This window comes from Epargyreus clarus, unplaced genomic scaffold, assembly GCF_041222505.1.
Source record: "Epargyreus clarus isolate Ecla_fem2 unplaced genomic scaffold, WU_Ecla_fem_2.2 ptg000004l, whole genome shotgun sequence".
Taxonomy (NCBI): Eukaryota; Metazoa; Arthropoda; class Insecta; order Lepidoptera; family Hesperiidae; genus Epargyreus; species Epargyreus clarus.
In genome coordinates this window covers 3,661,627-3,681,512 of record NW_027332212.1, presented here as the reverse complement: position 1 = coordinate 3,681,512, position 19,886 = coordinate 3,661,627, and the positions used below count along the sequence as shown (strand labels likewise).

Here is a 19,886-nt window from a genome sequence, read left to right as displayed (position 1 = left end):
AGTGTAATTACACACACTCGCAACACACAGCTCAGTACTAATCAACGGGCGTTGTTCTACAAATAGGGTTAGACATTAATAGAATTGAACTGAAGTTTTCGTTTGGGATATCTTGGTGAATAAGATAATGGGTATCAAAATACACTTGGTACAACCCTACATAGTTTCAAGGTGAGAAGTCTTATTTTACTTTGCAAAGTGAACTTATAACTTTTTTTTGTGTAAAAATAACATGAAAATCCATTAAGTGGTTTTACCAATAGAGTACATACTGTCAGACTTATCTTGTACGAGTATATAAAAGTCTCGTGTCACAATGTTAGTTACAGTACTCCTCCGAAAATGCTTTACCGATTTTCATCAAATTTTATATGCATATTCAGTAGGTCTGAGAATCGGTTTCTATCTATTTTTCATACCCCTAAGTGATAAGGGTTGTTCACCCTTAACATTTTTTTATTTATACGTTTGCCGAGTTAGCTAGTAAAACTACAATAATTAGTTAATAATAATATAACATCAAACAACTAACAATAATAACACATCCCATTATTTTTACGACATGCAATAATTAAAAAAGACAAACACAGTTAACCAAATAGAATATATCATTCGAAATGACATAAAGTGAATTACAAATTTTAATTGAATGACTAATGTACTGCAGTATTAGCATTTCAATGTTCGGAATAGAAACAGAAGATGCTATCGCGCGGTCCCTGCTTATTACACGTAATTAGGCACTCCGTAATTAAACTGCGGCCACAATAGCTTAATGTCGTTGGAAATTAAACTTCGTTCAAATGCACAAGGACACGATATGCAAGTAAAATATACAAATAAGCAAAATTGACAACTTTAGTCCTTAACGCACAAAAGTCGTTTTCTAAATTTTCATCTATAAAACCTGATCTTTGAAACTTAGTTTAAACGTAATTGGGAGACAGACTTTTCCGAGGCGTTCCAGCTTAGGGGTAGCGGCGCATCTGTGGCCGACCTCAAGTGGAAATATCTAATCCTATCTAGAGTTGATTACAGATGTCCATGGGCGGCAGTAGCCACTTACCATCACGTGGACTGCATGCTCGTCTGCTACTCTTGTATTATAAAAAAAAAGTAATTTGGCGGAAACAAACAAAGTTTGAGAAAGTGTAATCTGTATACCCTGCAAGTATGTAAGGTTTTATTTTTATATGCAAAAAACTAAATGAAGCATCTCGTAATAAACTAAAGTAAGTAAGTATATAAATTACATTGTAATAAATTAATCGCCTTACAAAGGTTTCCAATTAAATTAATATGGTCATGTGAATTAATTACTAGCTTAATGTCAAAATGTACTCACACTTTTACACTTCCCAGTATTAAAGAACAAAACAAAACACTACGATAAACTAATCATTTATTTAATTTAATATTATAATAATTATGACAATAATATTATTGTAATTATAAAATAAAAGATAAAAAACAACAGTATAGGGAAACCTCAACGTTCATATAAGCAACGTACTTATTTCTGCTTATGACTGCTTATTACACGTAATTAGGCAGCTATAATTAAGCCGTGCTCACATTAGCTTAATGTGCACTGAAATAAAACTTCGCTCAAATGTACAATCTTCATTATTTTATAATGACAAATAATTGGACATTATATAAGTAGGTAGTTTATATGACGAGTCGACTACAGATAGGCATCTTGAACCACTCTCGAAGTTATTATAAATCATTGCCAAGTTTACAAAATGTTTTTTTTTATAATATAAGAGTAGCACACGAGCATGCAGTCCATCTGATGGTAAGAGTCTGATGGTGATCGCCTCGGAAAAGTATGTCTCACTTACCACACCCTTTATACCAGAGCACAGCAGCGCTTATCACTGCTGTTATGAGGCAGAAATAGGTGTGGTGGTGGTGCCCCCGGAATAGAACCACAAAGGGTTCTATCAGATTGAAAACATAGGAAGTTTTGTTAATAATTGTCAAGACCGTGGGCTTAAGTAATTATATAAATGACTTGTGACCTAGAATAGAACCACTCCCTATCTTCCTGTGGATATCCTAGGAAGGGAATCAGTGAATAAGTCAAGCATAAGGGCAGCACCGTCACTGTTTTATTTATTCGTCTACTTATTGCAATCACTTATATTATGTAGTCAAATGTTAATAGTAGATTGCTATCTAAAGCATTTTTAGAGGTCTATTTTCAACAGTTGACTTTTAAGTTCTAATGCATAATGTAATTATTTCAATATGACCTACTCCGAATTCAATCCTCACTCAGTAGGAAGAGTAATTTTGTCACAAGATGGGTACTATCACTGCTAATACACAAGTATCTACAAGTGTCTACTTGTATTTGTGTCATACTCATATTTGTATCGAGTGTGAAGTTTAAAAATACGAGGTATGTCGAATAGTTCCACGATAAACAATCAGTATACTAGAATAATAAGGAAAACGCGGGCACCGGCGGCTATTATCTCAGTAATGAGGTATTTTATGCTAATTACGGGCAGGATGTGTAGCTGTTGATATAATTACATAAATAATGTTCTCAACGCGGACAATTTTCTGGTGTTGGCCGTGCGGAAAGGTCTGAAGCAAGATTGGTGTGACATTTTGGTTTTCGTGGCCGTCAAGGGCATGTTAGTAACATAGATTAGTAAAGATTACTCACTCCTAACAAGAAAATGTACCTAGTTTTGAGAATTGAAATAGTTACGTAAAAAAATTTGCCACGTCTCCGTGCCAAAATGTCCCTAAAACATTTGAAATAATTATTTATTTATTATGTAAATTACGCAGTAGTAGTTATTTATTCGTAAATTTTCTCTGAAAAATGTTTTTATTTGTCAAGAATTAAAAAAAAGGACTTACTAATAAGCCGTTTGTGGCTTCATTCAATTTCAAGGCAATAGGGATGTTTTTTACACGTTTTGAATAGTTAGTCATAAGTTTAAATGTAGAATATGTTTGGTTACGTCATCACTACCACAATGTAGGTATTATCCAAAAGACAATGGGGTAACAAAGGAGCGGAGGCCCCTAATAATTTTGGGAATATAAGACATAAATCTGAAAAGTCTTTGAAAAAGTTACTGCCAAAAAATAAAAATATTTCATCTCGAAAAAATTTTGTTTGGATAAAAACAATATTTTGACCAATCGAGATTTGTATTTCACTATTGTGGGGGATCCTCTCTTACGGAGGTCCCGGCATAGTCATCCTGGCTGACCTAGCCCGAATCCGGCTCTACTATCCTCATAGTATCCCCATCTATCTGGGCGTCACTGACCACTGAATATATTTTTAGCGGATTGTTGCGAAGTAGTTTTAATGTTAATTCAATATTTAATAATTTATTTTAATTAATAAATAACAAAATAAAAGGAAGTTAGTTAATAGATAAAAATGTTATACATTACATGAAGTTTGTCACCTATTACACAATGAAAAATCAATAGACTTAGGCATTTATCGCACAAGGCGGCCAAAGTGCGTTTTATATTACGCGTTTAAAAATACGACTCTACTACGGCATACACACACACAAATGATATTTTTTATTTAATATGTTTTTTGGTTAAAGTATGTTTAAAGATCCCCTTTTTCCTTTTCAATCCCAGTAAAGATTTATATAAATATATAATATAGTCAATAAATAAATAAAGGATTAAATAATAACAAATAAATGAAGTACCCAAAGTTCTATATGTTATTTGTAATTGAAAAGTTGTACAAAGTAGGCACCTTAAGGTACAAATTGAGAAATAAAAAAATAATATAAAAATATCTCCCAACTACCTCGGATGATCTTCGATTCGGATTAATACAAAACAGCATCGGCCATTGTCAGATGAAACGCGCAATTGAACTTAAAAACGCGCGTTTTTTATCCTCGTCTGTACACGCCCTAAACGTTGTCACCTTTAAATATTATTGCAAACAGGTTTAGCCTAGACTAGAAAGCTAAATTTATAATTACCAAAGAATTACCTACTGCAGCAAGTTTATTGCATTTTAATTGCATAAACGCATTCGTGTGTGTGCGTGCGTTTTGTTTGTGTTTGTTAACCAGATAGAAGGTAAAAGTGAGTCATGTTACCGGATTCCACTTGACAAGGAGATAAAAGAAATGTTTCTCGACTTAACACATTTTTTATGGAAATTAGATTCATAATGCAAGGAATAATGGCTACTTATCTTTCGTTTAAGTTTTGTTACTTAGTAACAGAGAAGGGAAGGGAAGAGGGAAATAGTTCAAAGGTAGAACCCACCACGGTTCGAGGCAAGGACGCCACCACCAAACCTATACGTCATCAAAGTATTACCGTTCCACTGGTGGGCAAAAGTCTACTCTCAGAATGATAGGAACTAAGGACTAGGACAAAGTCCACTGCGCTGACCAAGCTCGAGTGGGACGACTTCACATACATTTTAGACCCTTTTTTGTTTTGCTGCCCTTCAGGTATGCAGGTTTCTTTTTTTTTTTTTTATATGTAACCTAACGATAAGGCAGACGGGCTGCCTGATGGAAAGCAGTCACCGTCGCCTATGGACATTTGCAACACCAGAGGAGTCGCCAATGCATCGCCGGCTTTAAGTTTCCTTGCGATAATTAATTTATAATAAGAACATAACTTTGAAAAATCAGAGGTGCGTCTGAGATTTGAATTTTGAACCTCGGACACTCGATTGAGAGGCCTCGTCAACCACTAGCCTCACATCGTATGGAAACCTACCGCCCTGAAGTCTTTTACAAAAAGTTCTTAAAGGTATATGAAGTCTACCAATTTGCAATTGCCTAATTCCCTCTTAGTCTGAGGAACCCATGTTTAGGAGTGGAACTGTAATATGTTATATACCTACTATATTAACTACCATGACTTATTCCATTAAACATAGAATAAAAAAATCATCGGGTTGCACTCCGGGAGTGCGACAAAAGTGAAATCTTTCGCAACCTAACCTGAATAATAAAATATAATAAATAAAAAATAAACCGACACCCATTGACATATTTTTTCTATGCTGACAACGGATGACACCTTGACTTTTGCTTCGTCTTAGGAATTTTCGATCAGGACACGTGACCTGACGCGAGTTCAAAATTTTTTTACCCATCACAAAAATTGCACAACGCCGTTAAAGAAGTTTTCAAAAACAATTTAACAATAAAACCGACACATCAAAAAATTGGTGCATACCTACGATCTGATGCAGTACAGAACATAACATGTTTTGCATAAACGTAATATTCATTACAGCGTGGCGTGAGTAATTAGCGAATTATACCAGTTTAATAAGGAAGTGTGTGTAATGATTTCTAATTAGTCGCCGTCGCAAATATCAATAGCCGCTCCATATATGTAATGTGTAATTATTGCCGAAAGAATGTTAATGACATAATGATTACATACTTTGAGATAAACATTATTGTGGTTTAAATTATCGATTTGGTAGGTAGAGGTTGAATTTGTAGTAAATTCACAAAAAATGTTAAAAAAGAACATTTTTAGCGTGAAGCGATGTAACTTAAATTACTTGTATTTAACATTAAGGAAAAGTTTATAAGGAAAATTTACATACCTACCTATCTAAGAATTCTCTATAATATTGGCAAAGGTTTTTGCTTATTATGGGTAAACGATATCGGTGATTACCTCAACGAGCATAATAAAATGGTTACCTACCTATCTTATCGTCACTCCCACTCTCACATGTTTCTAATTTACCCTAAAGACCTGCAAGTACAGATGCTATTCTATTCTATACGTTGCTATTCATCAGGACTGTGTTGGAACAGATAAGACCATCATTTGCACTACCTATTCCTGCCTCATAACAACAGCGTTAAGCGCTGCCGTGTACTGGTTTGAAGGACGTGGTAAAGGAGACATACTATTTCGAGGAGTTTCAGCTTAGTCGTCAGAGTAAGCGGGGGATCTGTGACAGACCTTAGGTAGGAATCTAATCCTCTCTGGGCTTAATTACAGATGTCCATGAGCGTCAGTAGCCACTTACCATTAGGTGGAGTGACTCGTATAGTATAAATAAAAAGATAATCCGTTTAACGTCACACGATAAAATTAATTCGCAATCAAGTATATATTAAGTACCGATACCTATTCGAATTATTAGTGAAAGTTTCAAATTGACTGCTTTCGACTCAACGTTAATAGTCTAGAAACATTCCATTGCTAATTTTATGTACCAATTACTCTAAATAAACGCCGAAAGGCTTTAATTATATTTTATGTATTGGTTCTCTAATGGATAAGCATGGTGAAACTTAATGCTATATATCAATTGTAACTATTACTGGTTGAAGATATTAAAATAGAATCGATAATATCTTTATCTCTATTAGTGGTTGGAAATACAGGACAAACGCACAGACAGACACGTTTGAAATATTAATATGAAAGAATACATATGCTACCATAATATACATCAATTTTCCTCAAACTTATAACTCTACATAGGTACCCCTAATAGTTTTTTTTATATAAAAATGAACCCCTCTTACATACTGACTATAGGTAGTTTCAACTAAATCTTTGGATGAAAAAAGATTGATTTGAAAGAAGGTATTACCCAAGTTTAATGAAATTAGTAATTAAGTAATGTAATGAGGATTTATTTCTGGCCGTCGTAAATTCCCTTAATTTTAATCATATAATTCAGACAAAGTTAGTAAATCAGTCGTTACATAAAACCATGTATCCGCTAGAATTAACAAACCTCACCCCGTAGGGGTACCTAGAGATACACTTTGAGAACCTCTGCCATACATGATCGAGATATACCTACAATTAATGGGAGCAGATAATTAGGTATTGCATTAAGTATTCTAACGTTTACCTAGCGCCATGACGCGTCTAATCCGCAATTAATGGTGATAAATAGATCTTACGAGAATAATGTTTGAATATATTATTTACCGATACTTGGTAAAGGACGTCATTAAAATATTATTAATTCTAAGTTATAAGTGTATTATATAAATATCAACAAATACGTAAGTGACAAAGTATTATAAATATAACTATTATTATTATATTGCGATGTTCAATAAACTTTTTAAATGGAGATATCTATAATGTCAATGAAATGTATATCCAAGACATTTTTGTATAACTTTGTAGTGTCAGTGTGAAGTATTGAGGTGGTAACTTACTTGAGGTCGGCCACTTAATCGTTACTCCTTCTAAACACGGTTGTTTTACTATGGTTTAATTATGCTATCGTAGCACCACGAATGCATATGATCAAAGTGACTAAAACCTTCCCGATAAATTTATGAAAATTCGCTTGTGATCTTTTCTGTCTGTCTATTCCTGCTGGATCCACTTGTAAAGAATGAATAACAAAATCATGTGTAACATTTCTATTTGAAAGGGAAGTTGGAACCTCACATACCTATAAGTATCTTTCCTTTAAACCTTCAAAAAATTACACTTGAAAAAAATAACGCTCAGCATTGTCATAAGATTAAAATAAGTAGGTGTAATATTATCTATTACGCATAGAACTTTGAACAATCAGAAGTGCAAAAGATCTGAATCTCGAACCCATGGTAAATGCGAGATAATATCTACTTATTGCATTAAATATTCCAGTGTGTAATTAGCTTAGTGTGACGCGACTAATCCGCACAGTAATAGTGATAAATAGATATAGAGAATATCATTAGAATACATTACATTTAGTGCGATACTTAGAAAACCTTGTCTGTAGGCGACTAGTGATGTAAGGATGCCTACACATCTATGTTATTTTGTGTTGACGAAGTTTCGTCCGAAGTTTCGGGCTTCTGGGATTTTTGCGGATGATTTTAGATGTGATGCGTATCTTAGGGCGCCTGGTTAGGCGTGCTTAGCGATGCATACGTAACTAAGTTATGCATGTGTAACAAATACACCAATAGGGTTGCTTGAGTTTAATTTAAAAATGACTAATTTTTGTCCGAATTTTCCGGCTTCAGACGCATTTGCGGATCTTTTTGAACCTGTTTGCGTATATTAAGGCGCCTTACCTCCAAAAATGTGTGGCGTAGCTAAGTTAAGATATATGACGAATCCAACAATAGGGTTGCTTGACTTTTAATTTCTATATGACAAATTTTTGTACGAAGTTCCGGACTTTGGCATTTACGAATGTTTTCTGACGGACTTGCTTAGGATGAATGTTGATTGAATGTACACAATACATACACCCTTTATAAGGATTAGTTATTAAGTTTCTAAGCCTTATTTTAACAGGTCGAAGTCCGTAAAAAGTCTGTAAAATTGAATTTGGCAGTTATTGATCGTAATGTCATATTGTATGACAGTGAGACAGCGGATATTTTCAGAGATTATTAGACTGTCATTTATATCACGATGCGTATCAGCACATTGGTATTCGACTTTAGGCATCAATAATTGACTTTACCTAGGACTCTTATCCTATATGGCGTCGGCTACTGATGACCATAAGTGACTACACTAGATGAATGCTTGTTTGATAAATTTTCATGTAGAAAAATGTAGTCCACGTTATTTCAAGTAATTATTGTGGCCCCTTAGATTTATTACAAATCTTAATAAGGCATTTTATGTCTTAAATCAATAGTATTTTAGCAGTTTCAACATTATTAAGGCTTGCTCGCGTTTCACGTGTTATATGAAACGTACCCATTTAGTCAAATAACAACAATGTAATTATGTCATAAAACTTTAATGCACTCATGCTATTCAGGGACTTTTCGCATCGAATAACATGCGATTCATAACTGTCATAATTTCGATAAGGATACCTATTAACCGATATAATTTTGTATTTTATTTCGTTTTTTTGGTAATAAAATCCATCCTTTGAAAGTCCACTGCTGGACATAGGCTTCCTCTAATCTGCGCAATGCCGCGGGTCTAGAGCCGTCTGACTCCAGCATTTTCCAACTGGTTGAGGAGTGTTCTGTACTCCTTTTGCCCCGAAGTCCCACATTTTTTATAATATAGGAGTAGCTGACGATCATGCAGTCCACCTAATGGTAAGTGGATTCTGCCGCCCATGGATATCTATAATCATCCCAAGATATGATTAGATATTGCTACCTAAGGTCGGCCACAGGTGCACCTCTGAGGACTAAGCTAAAAAGCCTCGGAAAAGTATGTCTCTCTTACGACACCCTTAAAACCAAAACACAGCAGCGCTTAACTGCTGTAAATAGGTGTAGGGGTGGTGCCGCTGGAGTCGAACCGCAAAGGGTTCTACCACCTTCAATATATGGCATTCATAGCAAAAATATAATCACTATGAATTTTCTACTATTTCATCTTTACTTTCATACATTCATAGTTCCCTATAGCCATGTAATTAAAGAAGGCGGCACCGTCGCCGGAAATGCAAGCGCGATATATTTTCCCGCGTTTAGACGTACACTGATTTGATCGAGTTTCCGGTCTCGTCATAGCACTAATATTAATTAGTGATTTTCATTTTAATTAACGTAATTTTGTAAATATTAGGAAATTATGTACAAAGTAGGTAGAAACCTGATGGTTCGACTTTAAAGGAACCATTACTACAACTATATTTTCTCCCTTACAATGGCAATATAAAGCACTACTGTGTTCTATTTTGAAGGTTCATACTTCATATGAATGGTTTTCCTTCACCATTCATATGAAGTATTTCAATAAAGTCTTCATAGAAATCCATTTATGGCCATCGTTATTAAATGAACTGCATGTTTAAGATACAAGTAATTAATAATAGGTATAGTCCGCGCCAAACTGCTAGTCCACTCTGAATATAAAACGATCGAGTCGTATAGCAAACGAAGACAGTGCGGGACCCCTCCCGGCACCCGTCCGCTGCCCGTCGCCCACAGGTTCATACCTGCGTTAGTATGCTCTTACGTTGCTACGGAATATATGTTTGTAGTTGTGCGCAACAACTTCAGAGCGGACTAGCAATTTGGCGCGGACTATACTTGAATATTTTTAAAATAACACCAGAAAAGACAGTTTCTGTTCAACGTAGGAATAAAAATAATTGTAGTTAATTATTGTACTCCATGGAACAAAATTCCATAATTATGTTCCATAATAAAATATTATGTTAAAGTATAATTGGTTCAATTAAATAGACAAATTGTTACAAAAAATGTAATTAAGAATAAGAAATGTTATGTTAAAACATGTGTTCACGACTTTACAGGATGACGTCATATTGCGTTATAATAAAGCATTTTGACGCCGATTGTACTCAACGTTAAGCTGTTCACAGACTCGATTGAAGTGGACGAATGCAATAAATCTTAAAGCTGGAACCTATTACTAGAGGATATCGGATTTAATGTTCCACATAAGTAGGGAAGTTCTTAATACTGTTTACTGCTAATAAAATTACACAAAAGGTTTCTAAAAATAAAAAATATTAACATCATAACTTCTAATCGATCGTTAAGTACCTTTCTTGTGTTACAAAAGACTGTCAAGTTTAAACAGCTTTTTTCAAAAGTCACTAGTGGCCAATTAATGAAAAAAGTATCTTCTTGAATTATCTTTCAGTATAGCCATCAAAACAATTTTATTAGGTAAATAAATAAATGAAACTTTGATAAAGTTTAGTCTACTTGATTTTTTTCTATTTTTATTAAGTTTAACTTTTATTGACCTTAAACTTCAACTTAACTAACGATCGATACATACAAAATATACAAACGAATAAAAAGTAGACGATTCAAAACAACCTCGAACAAATTCAGATACAAATGAAAATCCCTAATGAACGTTCATTTGCGCTCGCCACCTTAGTGTTACCGTATCATTACAGTTAATTTATATGTGTGCGCATAAGTACTTCAAAGACATTAAGTTAATGCGACCTCATAATTACTGGTTAGAAGCATTAATTCTCGCATCCATAATTAAGTTTAATACCTCATTTCTGTTGGCCTACAATCTAGATAAATATTGTACCTATGTTAATTGCCGATATTAAAGTTGCATTTGAGTGTATTGTGAAATAGCTTACAAAAAGATTTTGTATGTGATTATAACCTAGGTCTCATTATTTCAATCAAGTTCATATTACTATTAAGCAAGCAATTCTTGAAATCTGTTTAAATCAAAATGATATCGTTATGGACTTGAATGATAAAGTTATCTTACATACTACGCGTATTAACGAGAAACAAAATTATGATTTTCAAAATATTTCATAATATATTTCCTTCTATAATGTTATGCAATATAAATAGCTACTGCTGCCCAAGGACATCTGTAATCAACCTCATATAATATTAGATTGTTACATGAGGAGGTCGCGTTGCCTTGCTAAAAAGACTTCTGTCACATTCTAAATTTGCCTACTCTCTACCACCTTCTAAAAACCTTCTTCATGCTATTTCATAACAAAATGTCCATAGAAAACGAGACCAAATCTTTAACTTCGCCTACAGCTATAGGTACGGAATATACAAATACATAATGTAGCAAGTTAATAAATATCAACGTTCCTTATAAATTGCTCTGATTATAATTAATACGGATAATGTTACAGCTGACGTCTAAATCGTGGCTGGTTCAGTACAAATGTGTGTAGAATGTAACTAACATTGAATTTATATAAGAAAATAAAATTGGCGTGTTTGTTTGTAATATCAAAAGAAGTTTTTGCTAATTGCCTATTAAAATAGGTATATGCGATACTTATAAAAAATGTCTGTCTGTCTGACTGTCTGTCTGTTTCTTTCGGCTTTCAAAATGACTGGTCAATTTATTGTGTTGGGAATTCCACTAAAAAATTGCTGATGACATAAGGAGTAACGTAAGCTTAAGAGTAACTAGGCGTAACTTTATTTTAGAAAAACTTCCGCGCAAAAAACAACAGAGTAACTTCAGCGCATTTACACGATAAAACGTGAATGAAACCGCGGGGCACAGCCTGTTGAAAATAAGGTAGTAAGTGGATATAATTTTACAAACTTTTTATTGACTTACTATGTTTTATTTATGGGCCAAATCTTGCAATTTGATTTTTGAACCGATTGAGATATAACTTGTTACGTAATCATAAATAGTGCTGCAAATCGATAGTCGGATATCGATAATGCATAGAAAGCCGATCGATAGCAGAACTATCGATTTTATCAGTACTTCTTATTTTCCAAGTAATGTGTGTATTAAAAATCAATTATCACTTCATTTAACAGTAAAACACCATTGTAAAGAAACCTACGTCTTAAAGGTATGTGAAATCTACAAATTCGAACTTGGCCAGTGCGATGGACTAAGGCCTAACCTAATCACTCTGACAGGAGACTCGTGCCCAGCAGTGGGACTGTAATGTGTTGCTGACGACGATAATAAACAATGTTATTTTAAACTTAATATAAATAAAGTAAGATAAATTATAGCATTAATAGAACACAAAAGCCAGATCGTAAATATGACACACACACAAAAGCAAATTGTCCTTCGATATAAATTTCCAACAGTGTTGTCCTTTTACAAGCTTTTTTAGTCTTTGCAATAATTACAGCTAAAGTAAGCTATTAAGTTGACTAAACACAGAGTGGTAATGACTTTTTCCTTGGCCGCACCCACACTGAATCACATCAGATAATGAATTAATGTGATTCTTGATTGTGTTTCTTGCCGTATTAACTGTTTACCTAAAGTTAACTTTAGAGTAAGTTATACAAAATTATGTGTAGTTATTTTATTTTGACGTGTCGCGTAGCGCCACTATGCCGGTGACACGCGCGAAGCAATCCGGGCTCTATCCCCGGTCAGACATATATCTGATTGAAAAATTTAGAAATCTGTTCTGGGTCTGTGGCCAACTTCAGGTACGACTTTAATCCTATCTGGGGTTGACTGCAGATTGACAGTTAACATCAGGTAAACTAAATACAGAGAATATAAGTACGGCTTAATTTTAAATATTCGTAATCTTTTAAAAGGTCTCCGTATGTTAATAATTACCCTTATGTAAGAAATACCCTAAATTACCTGAATTTGGTCGAACTTATGCAAAGTAAAAAGCAACCAAGAAATTGTAATTAAAAGTAAATATAGAGTAGATTATTAGTTATGTTAAGTATAAAAAATAACAGTTGTAAATACAGGCTGTCAAATTTTCCCTGTAGCATTTTTATGAGCTTGCATTGACTTTATTAAAAAGCAATTATTGACCTCGATCAAGGAGTTCCTTTAATCATACCTTAAGGCTACCGGGCCTGTGCATCGTATAAACCCTTCTTCGCAAGTCTTACTACAAGCGATAAACGGCATAAGATAAACTTTCTCTCGCTTTAGAAATATATCTTTTTTTTTTGTCATTGGGATTCTCTCTCGATCTTCTCGCTGATAATTTAGTTATAATCTGTTTGTGACTATCTTCAAATAGTCATTGTCCTGCTTGGAGTCAAAATATGTTTTGAGTGCATCACACACAAGACATAACTTAAAAACGCATTCTTGAGCAATGATATTTCATTTACGTCTTACATTGCGTGTCCAAAATGCGAATGGAAGAGTTACCTTCTTAACGCGAAGGAAATTTTCGCATGAAAATCCTATTGTAAAGTTTTCTAAGAATGTTCTCAAAGGTGTAGATTATCATTTCCGACTTCTATTACATAAAATTATTATTTAATCTTTAGTTTTTTTGCATAACTATTTACTCGTTACACTTCGATAGTGTAGCACATACCTTAAACCAATTGCATTTTATGCGTATACAGTTATTAAAGGTCGTGTTCCAATGACAAGAAAATAAGGTTGTAATTAAATTTGCCACCGTGCCATTATTATTTTCAAAATAATTATCTCGAAAAGGCGTAGTTTCGACGTCGAGTGTTCTACGTGTTGATAAATTGAAGGAACAATTAATGTTCTAGTGTGAATGTGTGCGTGAAGTTTACAGCTTACACTTATTGTATATAATGTTAGTGTGTTTCATTCTTAGCATGTGTGAATAAACTCGTTCGCTAAACAAGCGTGCACTGTTTATTATAGAGATGCTTTATAATTGTTTTAGTTTAATTTACACATAAATTAGTTTTAGAATTCCCGTTATTTTGTTGGGAGGCGCGCTATTGATATCTATAGTGTTGATTAGTTGCCACGAAACAGCTGGTCTTTTCATAAATGAAGCCTGTTTTGCCACTTCTTTATATACTTTGATGTCTACGAATTTATCGTTTAAATTTATAAGGGATAACTTATAAGGGATAGGGATAGCGATAAAAATCAGCACAAAACGTCGATTTCAATTGTTTAAAGTTTTTGATACGTAAAATTGAGTACATCATTCTAAAAATCTTAATTCTAAAAATCTTAATTCCAAAAATCTTAATCTTCTTAAAATGAAAACACGATTTCCAAAATTTGACTTACGTTTATTTTTACTTGAAATGTTAATGGCTTTGAACGGAGGAATCAATTCGACGGTACTTGTATATTTGTGTAATTTCCCACTTTCTAATAATTAGTTATAACAAAATTGGTCACTACTCTAATTGACGCCTATTTCTTACTCTGGGCTGAATTGGAATGCCTAGAGAAACTTTGGAAATCAGACAACTCTTAAATAAAATTAAAACCGCAACACACTCACGCGTACGTATCAGCCATCGCGAGTGGTGCAACGGATGAGGCCTAATTAGCCCGCAATTACCTCTAATGCAACGGCACTTAATGAAGCGCGCACCTCATTTATATCGCGTACGACGAACTACTATTGTTTCGGCCGCGGGTTTTTCACCTCGAGTGTACAGCCCTTCGTGTCAGAAGTAGCTGCTACTCTTGTTGCGAAGGGTTTTACGGGAAGCGACAGTGTAGATTTTTAACTGTCATTGTTTTGACGACAAAATTTCGTATAATATTGATTTTTTATTTCGTTAAATAAAGTGTAATACCAAAATACAGTGGCGAGGATACTGCAGGAAGTAACTCCTTGGTACATTTTCTGATCTAATGTTTAAGGCAAAAAAAAATTCAGCATTTTATTCTTACAGTAACTTTTTTCTTTAAATAGATAATTCATCTTAAATATAGTGAAAAAGTAGAAACATCATATGTAAGCGTCTCTACCCTAACAAACCCTTGAAACCAGACAACACTTTAATAAACTTAAAAACCGCAACACACTCACGCGTACGTATCAGCCATCGCGAGTGGTGCAACGGATGAGGCCTAATTAGCCCGCAATTACCTCTAATGCAACGGCACTTAATGAAGCGCGCACCTCATTTATATCGCGTACGACGAACCACTATTGTTGCGGCCGCGGGTTTTTCACCTCGAGTGTACAACCCTTCGTGTCATAAGTAGCTGCTACTCTTGTTGCGAAGGGTTTTACGAGCTACTGCGGGAAGCTACAATGTTGTTTATTTTATCGACGTAATTATTTATTTATTTAATAAATGTTTGCTGTATTAACCTTACACTTAGTAGCTTTATCCTCTTCTGTTGAACGAATCACTGTATAACACTAACTGACAGATAACGCACAGGTTAAAGATTCGTTATATCTACTGACATTAAGAGTACCAGACACAGGCTATGGTAGACACCTACAGACATTGTCCGCGTCGGACCGTTGTCTATATAATTGAATGTCTTTGTGACTGCACGGTTCCAATCGGTATTCGATGTTCTTTACATTTATGCGTATGAAGCGGGCTATGTTAGAAAAATGTTTTTTTTTTTTTTATATTCAACTTGTTTTCATTTATATCTAACGTAAAACGGCTGCGCAGACAAAGCGTATTCCCAGCCTTCCCGCAAATAAGTTTAGTGAGCTCAATACCGCTGGCTGTAAATGAGAGCTCATGTCTAGCTCAAAAGCACTTCTAACCTCACCTAACTTACAGGCTGGCAACATCAAACGGCGAGATCACGATCACGACGTCGCACGCGCAGGCCGGGCCAGCGAGCAGCGCGGGCTCCGTGGGCTCCGCCGCCACCACGTCGCCCCACGCGCCCGTCAAGCTCTCGCCCAGCTCCGTGAAGTCGCCGTCCCAGGACGACAGCGATCTACTCGCTGATTCGCCAAGTAAGTGCATGAACACAACCAAACATACATAACTTAAACACACACATATACAAAATATGTGCAACGATACATACTATATGAGAAAATGTTTCTTTCTATAACTATAAATTTATTTCAAAAATAACATTGAAATAATGACGCTTTCTACGCAATAGAGTTTCCGGTATCTTAGTTGAATTCGAGACACACAGACGGACTTTCATACATTCACGCAATACATAATGTGCGAGTATTTGTCGATATATTTATTTTAAAATTAAAATATAATACAGAAGCGGATTTTAGTGGAATAATTACCACTATATTCAACTCTATTATTTATACACCCAAACTACAGCAACACTACCCAAGGGCTTATAATTTTTTTAATACAAAAATATGTCAACAATATTCTCAGATGGAAATCAAAACAATTACATAGCAACTTACAATTTCCATGTGCGACATACTTATCGTAGTCGCTAAAAGCTGTCCATTAGGTCGCGAAGTCCGACAATGTCCTGCGTTTCAGCTAATGCTATAAAGAGTTAGCGAAGTCGGACGGTGTTTGGAGTTGCCGGCGCGTTGCCGACGTCGAGCTGATTACAGCTAAGTAGGTTTGCGGTCGTTCATATAGAGTACCTAAGGCTGTGTGGAGGAAAGTTCCTGGACTAAGTTAGGAAATAGAGTAATGGACTTTAATTAATTTAGAATTTTGTTTTAAGTGATTTTGGAATTATTTTTTTCTAGATTTATTTAAACGCTCTTCACTATCATATGTTAGGATTATCTTTGTATTATATGTTGACTGACGCACACAAAGAAAAACCTTATTTATAAAAGTGGCAAACGAGCATGCATTCCACGTGATGGTAAGTGGCAACTGCCTCCCATATACATCTGTATTTACCCGTGATGAGATGATAAGATCAGATATTTGATGTCCACCACTGATGCGTTTCTATAATACTAAATGGGAACGCCTCGGAAAAGTATGTTTTCCTTACCACACCAAGTAGTCGCGTATTAAGAACTTTGACCCTAACTAAATGTTCTCATAGCATTATTAAGGTTTACCTATAAAGTTGTTTAAAGGGAAAACCAACAGACACAGTTGCAATAGTAATTGAAGCGGACACATACACAATCACATTAACTGATACAGTGGCCTATGAACATATTAATTTTAAATACTTACAATATGTTTACAATCTGTCAGTCTTAATGTATGTCATCTTAATGATTATCATTCTAAGAACTAAGCCCGAACGTCTAATTACAGGCTTTTATGTAACTTGCCTTGTTTGTTTGTATGTATAAAGGTCAAATCTAGAAACTGAATTTTAAATTAACCACAACCGATTGATTTGTAATCCATCGTGGCATCCACGTTGGGTTTGGATGACAATATTCGATCACTAATAGAAACATGACAATGCATGATTAGCTTAGTGACGTTATTCTAAATACAAAATGGGCGGAAGCCCCAAGATGGCGGATCAATATTTTTTTAAGCACCCGTATTATATGTATATCATATGAGAGAGTTTTCTGAGAAAATATGAAAAACGAAAACACGTTACTAAAAACTTGTTTTATCAATAATGTTATTTTAAGAGGATCTACCAAAAAATAATCATGTGTTATTAAGTTAAGTAAAACACATGATGGAGACCAATATGAAATATCCTCTCTCAGGACCATTATAAATAGGTAGCTACTAGATACCTCTGAGGATTTATTTAAAACGCCTAAATACCATTATACTCTCAAAACACAGAAGCTTACAAGACATTTATAAGGCAGACATACTCACAGACTTTAACTAGTTATAAATTTAAGTGCAATTGTATGTAAGGGCAACCGAGTATAGCTTGACCTATAACGATTTCTAGTAAATTATGTATCCGATATTGTTTGTTCTCATTGGAATTGTATTGAAGGGTCTCATTGAATCTGATGAACCCTTGAGATGTCACGGTACTTTAAAATAAACGTATATTTTTACAAGGATTTTCCAATATTTTTTCAAAAAACTCTTACATTTGAAACCCCTTATCATGGGGTGTCAAAGTAGGGTCAAAACTACCCATCGATTCAAAATTTGGTTGCTTATGTCTTTGAATCACGATAAAGTTGACATTTGGTACACATATGTACCAAATGTCAACTAATTTAGTCCAGTAGTTTCGGAGCATGGGCTGTGACAGACAGACCGACAGTCGCACGAGTCATCCGATAAGGGTTCCGTTTTTTTATTTTTTATACGTAACCCTAAAATATTGTATTAGTAGTTCTTAGCTATGCATAAACACTAAACAGCCTAATTTGTCAAAAACACGCTTAATCGCTAAAATATTTACCAAGATCGGTATCGTTTTAAATATACTCGTACCAGCACCACTGAGCAATATGCGCTATGATTACGTTTTGTTACGAACTAAAGCAAATATATAAGGAGGGTTGATCAAAATGAATGTTGCATCATAAAATCGTTAATAATTTTACACTCTAATATTTGTCTATTTTTAGTCAATTTGCACGATGACTTTTTACCATTTCCATTACCGTTCAAACCACAGAGCAGTTATCATATAGACAGGCCCATCGCAAATTCAATTTTAAGCACCAAACTACGAGTATATATCAAATCAAATCAATTTTTTTTATTCAAAATAGGTTCTTTACAGAACAGTTTTTGAATGTCAGTACAACTACCACCACTTCACAAGGTGTTTCGTTATGGAAAAGAAGAAGTTTAATATTATTCATCGCAATAGAGATAGTAATCGAAAATTGCGGTATTTCTATTCGTGTAAAATATGAATGAATTTTTGATTTTTGTTCTTGAACAATATTTGTAAAGACACAGGCAGATAAATTTTCGTTTCAGTTATTTGAACATGTTTCACGTAAATTTCATATTCTGATTTTTATCGATTCCTGTATTAGATTAAAATACCTATTGAAAGATTTATCCGAGTACTTTTTAATTTTAATTGTGGAAATTATAAATACGTGTCGTGTGTACCATATCTATTTGACTCTTTTATCTATGGTCTGTATACGTTGAAAATTATTTTTACGAGGGTAATATGAAAGTCCAGACTAAACAAAATTTCGTGTTTATTTTCACCGGTAGATTTTATTCAATTATAGGCCGGCAGAGCAGGGACTAACTTGCTAATTAGTGACCTATTAGCCTGGCTATCTGTAGTCTAGGTTTTATTTGTATTTGTCCCTGTAGTTCCGGGACTAGAATAGGGCTACGGTATCCCCTGCCTGTCGTAAGAGGCGACTAAAAGGGGGCTTCCGGGGTTGCCGGCGGCAAGAGTGGGAGCTCAAACCGTCCGTAGAGCAACCCCGAGAAGGACGGCGGCATGTGTGGTCGCATGCCGTCGTAAACACTAGATGTGAGGGAGGAGCGTAAAGTGCTCCCCCCAGGGCAGAGCCCGACCGGGGTATCGATCCCCCTCGAAAACAAAAAAAAAAAAAAAAAAAGGTTTTATTTGTATTACCTGACCTTAAAGTTGTCTATTATTCACTACCGACCTTTTCTAGTTTGCTGACGTGCTTACGGCGGATGTCTAGAATAATTTGTTGTAATGGACTTTGTTGAATAGGAACGCTAGATTTAATTATAAAATCTAGTTACAATGTAGACAATATGTAATGATTTATTTGGGGTCGATATTTAAAATAATATTTACTACCGATTACCGACTACGGAGAGTACCTACCTAATGTTTTTCGAGCGTACGTAGTCGTATGGTTCTTTGGAATGCCTTATAGCCCAAACCGCTCGACGGATTTTTAACACAACTACCTATAAGGTGTTTTTGGA

The 19,886-nt window shown here is 34.7% G+C and overlaps 1 protein-coding gene across 8 annotated transcripts in view; it reads left to right on the top strand.

Moving 5' to 3' along the window:
- Window positions 1-19,886, top strand: part of pdm3 (POU-domain protein pdm3) — a 203,809-nt gene that overhangs the window by 151,797 nt on the left and 32,126 nt on the right. For all 8 annotated transcript variants that reach the window (XM_073092934.1, XM_073092937.1, XM_073092935.1 and 5 more), the window contains one exon: window positions 15,882-16,063. In XM_073092934.1, coding sequence (XP_072949035.1) covers window positions 15,882-16,063 — 182 coding nt within the window. The remainder of the gene's footprint in view (window positions 1-15,881; window positions 16,064-19,886) is intronic.